The 4,828-nt window shown below is 59.2% G+C and overlaps 1 protein-coding gene across 1 annotated transcript; it reads left to right on the forward strand.

Moving 5' to 3' along the window:
• The first annotated feature begins 590 nt into the window (after positions 1-590).
• Positions 591-3,607, forward strand: NKX1-2 (NK1 homeobox 2). The gene is made up of 3 exons (XM_043980231.1): positions 591-807; positions 2,661-2,848; positions 2,978-3,607. The coding sequence occupies exons 1-3, from the start codon at positions 591-593 to the stop codon at positions 3,605-3,607; spliced, it is 1,035 nt and encodes a 344-aa protein (XP_043836166.1).
• The last annotated feature ends 1,221 nt before the right edge of the window (positions 3,608-4,828 follow it).

A 4,828-nucleotide genomic window follows, 5' to 3' on the forward strand; every position in this document is an offset into this window, starting at 1 on the left:
CCGGGAGCCTCCGGCCCGCATCACAGGCAGCTAGCTGCGCGCCAGAGGCACCAACCATTGGGAGGGAGGGTTTGCTTAACGACCCTTCGAAAGCCAGCCCTCTGCTCGGTCCCTCTCCCTGTGCCACCCCCCTGTCCCCGCCCTCCGGCCCTCTCCACGTGGCTGGAGACCCCAGAGCTTAGCGAGTGCCAACAGCCGCGCAGCCCCCCGCCTTCCCCTCCCCCCAAGCCTTTTCACTTTACAGTCCCCCTCCTCCACGTTCCCCACCCCCTCCTCCTCTTGGAGATCAGCCGCGCCGCCACTCGGTGCAGGACCCTCCGGGAGCCCCAGTCTCACTCTTGAGGCAGCGCGACACCAAGGCGTCCTGCCGGTCCCGCATCCATCGGTCCGTCGTCAGTCGGTCTGCCCCTCGGGGGCGGGGGAACGCTGTCTCTGCCCATCCATCCCTCCGGGCGGCCCAGGAGCACCCAGGGAGAGCTCGCTTCCAGACAACCCCACGGATTTCCAGTCCCAAGTGACCCGGCACCTTCCTGGCGTGAATCCCCCTCCCGAGGCTGCCCAGTTTGGTGGGCATCTCCCCGAGGACGGGAATGCTGGCATGTCAGAACAGCGGGGCCAAAGTGGCCCCTGGCCACCACAAGATCTCCTTCTCCATCTTAGACATCCTGGACCCGCAGAAATTCACCCGGAGAAGGGGGCCGGTGGCCCGGGGAGGCCTCTGCGCAGCCCGGGAGCAAGAGAAAAGTTTGGGGCAGGCGGAGTCCGCCGAGACGGAGCCCGGCTGCCGGAGGGAGCCCGAGATCTCCGGTAAGGATTTCGTGCGCTCCGGTGCCCCTAGGCCCGCAGCTGCTCTTTCCTTCCTTACCTGCCTGCGCTCAGGAGCTAAGGGGTGGCTGAGGGTGGCCGGGAGTCCAGTGGCTCCAACTTTTCACCTGCTACTTGGCTTATCTCGGGCAGGTGTTTCCCGCCCCCCCCCCCCATCAGGACAGAGAGGGAAGGGGCAGACTGTATTTGGAGAGGAGGAGGTGGGGGATTGTCTATCGCTAGGCAAGAGCGAGTCAGCTCAGGAAAAAAAGGCGACCATATGCGGAGCGAGGGGGGGACCACATGCATTTGTTCCAAGGCGTCCACCCCTCTCCACAAAGACGCGAGGTGACCCGGCTCTGAGCGTCTTCTCTGAGCCCCATCTGGAGATGGATACACCTGACAGGCAAGTCAGCGATTCTCTTTGCCCACATTCATTGTGGAAAGAAGAGGGCGGGAGATCGAGATGAAGGGACCAAGTTCGCTCCCGGCAGTATCTTATATCCAAGTTCCTTTGGCAAACTTACTTGACCCAGAATGAGAACATAGACCATTCACTGCCATGGGGAAATCCTTTCCTTCGGACTCCTCTTTTTTTCTTTTTCCCATCACAGAGAGGGAGGGAGAGGGCATTTTCTGCTACCATCATTTTTGGAATAGATGAGTGGGTGCAGGTGAACAGACATTTTCCCCCAGAAAGAGATGGCCAGGAGGGGCTGCGGGGTGCAGAGGGAGACCAGACTGGGAGATGAAAGGGGAAAGGTGAGGTGGGGATCGCAACCACCCAAGGCCTCCACCCACAGGAGATGGGCAGACCCAAAGTTGGGTTCTAATTGTCTGGGGCTCTGACTGCTTTGGGCCAAGGGAGATTGGGCTTGGGACAGCCAGGCCAGGCCCAGTAATTGTACAGATCGTCCCTCAGAGGGGGCCTGAGCTCTCCCCCCCCCACATTGATCGATACTCTATTACTGCCTCCCGCATATCTCCTTCCCACAGCTTGCAGGTGCGCACTTCAAACCCCCTTTCCCTGTCTGATCCTAATATTGCTCGATTAAAACTTACCTTTAATAGATGACATCTATCGATCCGGCCCCTCACAAATCTGAAACTCTATTAACACAGCAGGAGAGAGAAGATGGGAGAGGGGGAATTTCGCTTTTTAGAAGGAGGGGAATCTTAATAACTTCTTTTTTTTTTTTAATTGCTTCCAAATCTATATGGGTCACAGACCAAAATCGGCTCTTCGGGCCTTGGGAGACATAACACTTGAGAGCATCTGACATCTCAACGTCTTATTGTAATAAGAGCTTCCCCTACCCTAGCCCTCCAAATTATCCCTGCCCCCCAAATATCTTTACCCAGTGGGCTTAATGGCCTCTATTGATGGCTTATGGTGCTCTTTTGGAGGGGAGACTGGGAGCTACTCCTACAATATGGCAAGTGATAAAGTTGAAGTTGTCCCAGATTCAACTTAAATATAGGCGGCAAAATGTAAGTGTAGATTCTCTCTGGGCCACAGTTTCCTCCCGTGTCAAAGGAGTGGGGTGGACAGCATGATCTATAAGGTCCTTTCCAGCCCTAAGTCCCAGGGACTAACTGGATGACTTTGGGTGATAGGGGGTCATAAGTCTCTAAGGGAGTTCAGGGACCTCAGAAGCCACCTAGTCTCACCCCTATCATTTTACACATGGAGAAATCGAGGCTCAGGAAGGTTAAATGATCTGCCCAGCCATGCAGGCTCCTTCCAGCTCTGGGATCCTATAGACGGGTCTGGGAACCACTTTCCTCACCTGTAAAATGAGGGGTTTGGACCGGCTCCTAACAGTGTAGTCACCCTCCAACCTGTCTGGGGGCAGGAGAAGGGGTGGACGGGCAGTGGTGGACGCGTTGGGGAGAGCAGGGACTAGGGACCAGGGAGCTGGGAGGCGGCGGAGATAGAGGGTCGGAGCACCGCACATGGAGGGTGGCGGGAGCCCGCGTCTCCGCTAGCCAGGTTCGCTTCTCCCCCTTAGATAGCGGACCCACGGGCGTCCTGGACGGCTCAGTGGAGGAGGAGGAGGAAGAGGAGGAGGAGGAGGAGGAGGAGGAGGAAGATGAAGACGACGAGGAGGAGGAAGATGGAGAGAAGGCAGAGGCCCGGGAGGACGAGGAAGTGCCGGGCCTTCGAGGGCAGGGGCTTGGACGGCAGCGGCCGCGGCGAAGGCGCCGGGGGCTCGCGGAGCCGGAGCCGCCGGAGGGCGGAGGTGGCGCGGGCAGCAGCGGCGCGGGAGTCCCGGCGCCGGCCCCGGGCCCCGAGGGCCCCCAGTCGCCGCGGCCCCTAAAGCGCCGGCGGCCCCCCGAGGGCGGCGGCTGCGCTAAGCCCCGGCGGGCGCGCACAGCCTTCACCTACGAGCAGCTCGTGGCTCTGGAGAACAAGTTCAGGGCCACGCGCTACCTGTCCGTCTGCGAGCGACTCAACCTGGCGCTGGCGCTCAGCCTCACCGAGACGCAGGTGAAGATCTGGTTTCAGAACCGCCGCACCAAGTGGAAGAAGCAGAACCCAGGCGCCGACGGGCCGGCTGCGCTGCCCGGGCCCCCGGGAGCCGCGACAGCCCCCGGAGCCCCGGTCCAGGCGCCCGGCCGCAGCCCCAGCCCTCCGGGCCCCAGCGCCCTCCACTTCCAGACGTTCCCTCCTTATTCCTCGGCCAACGTGCTCTTCCCGGCCGCCGCCTCCTTTCCCCTGACGGCTGCAGCGGCCGGGGGCCCCTTCGCCCCCTTTCTTGGCTCCACCTACTTAAGCCCTTTCTATGCCCCACACCTCTAAGCGACCTCCAGGCGGGCCTCGGGGCTTCCGCTTCACCAGCACCTTCCTTTGTGGTGGTGATATTCGACGGTCCACGAAGGGGCGTCGCGCCCCATCCGGTGAGGTCCCGTCTGTCCCAATCTCCCACCGAGCTGCGGGACCGTGGGGAGTCGAACTTCTGGGTCCCTTCGGCCCTAAGGATTATTGGTCTTTAGAACGTTAAGGGCGCCCCAGGGACCGTTCAGTCCGGTCCCCTCGTTTTAGATAAAGACGCTGAGGCCCAGGGAGAGATCTCGCAAGAATTAAGCAGCAAGGGCAGATTTGAACCCAAATCCTCCGATTCCAGCTCACGGCTCCAGCTCACTTTCCACATCTCGCTGTTTCAAGAACCAGGACAAAAGAGCCGGCTAAAGATTAGCCGGGTTTCAGACCCCTCTCCATCCTCCCTCCCCCTCTCCATCCTCCCTTCCCCTCCCCATGCCACTCTGTTCTTTAGTATTGCTTCTGCTGATGGAGGTCACTGTTTCATTGAATCTTTGAGTTGGAAGCAAACCTTTGGGTGAGACAGCATGCAAACCATCCCTGGAGCCTCTTCCTACTCTCGGGAAGGACCTTGGCTCCTGGTATCAGACAGTTACACCTGGAAAGCATCCAAGACCATGTGGCTCTTTCGGGTAGGGCCTGAACCCCTTGGCCAGGCAGTCTGGAGAGGTCTGTGGAGCCCTTTCAGAACCATGCTTTTACCCGAATAAAGGAAAGCACGTGGCACTACAAAGAACACTGATTCTACTGAAATACACTTCCTTAAATCGGGGCTCCAAACCCCACTGATTCATGGTGGCAGATTAAGCTCTAATCCAGTCCAATCTCTTTATTTTACAGAGAAGGGAAGTGAGCCCAGGTAGCAGAGCCACGGTAGGGAGCAGCTCCAGGCCTTCCACGCTCCCGTCCTTTCCTTAGCTATCTGACACCTCCTTCGAGCTCCCTGGGTCAGTTGTCTTACTCTCGACTAAAACCACAGACTTTTCTAGCGGGGCGCGATTGGTAGCGATGACCCAATCCTCGACTTCTTGGGTTCTGCCCAAGCGAGGGAAGGGTGCTGTCCTCCCCTCTAGCATCCGACTTTTTGAAGGAGAAGAGAAGAGGCAGCAGCAACTAGAGAGGATCCTGGTTTGGGGACCAGAAGTCCTGGGCTTCAGCCCCGGCTCTGCCCCTTGTCCTGCCTTGGGCACTTCCTCTCCC

Source organism: Dromiciops gliroides, chromosome 2, assembly GCF_019393635.1.
Source record: "Dromiciops gliroides isolate mDroGli1 chromosome 2, mDroGli1.pri, whole genome shotgun sequence".
Classification (NCBI taxonomy): Eukaryota; Metazoa; Chordata; class Mammalia; order Microbiotheria; family Microbiotheriidae; genus Dromiciops; species Dromiciops gliroides.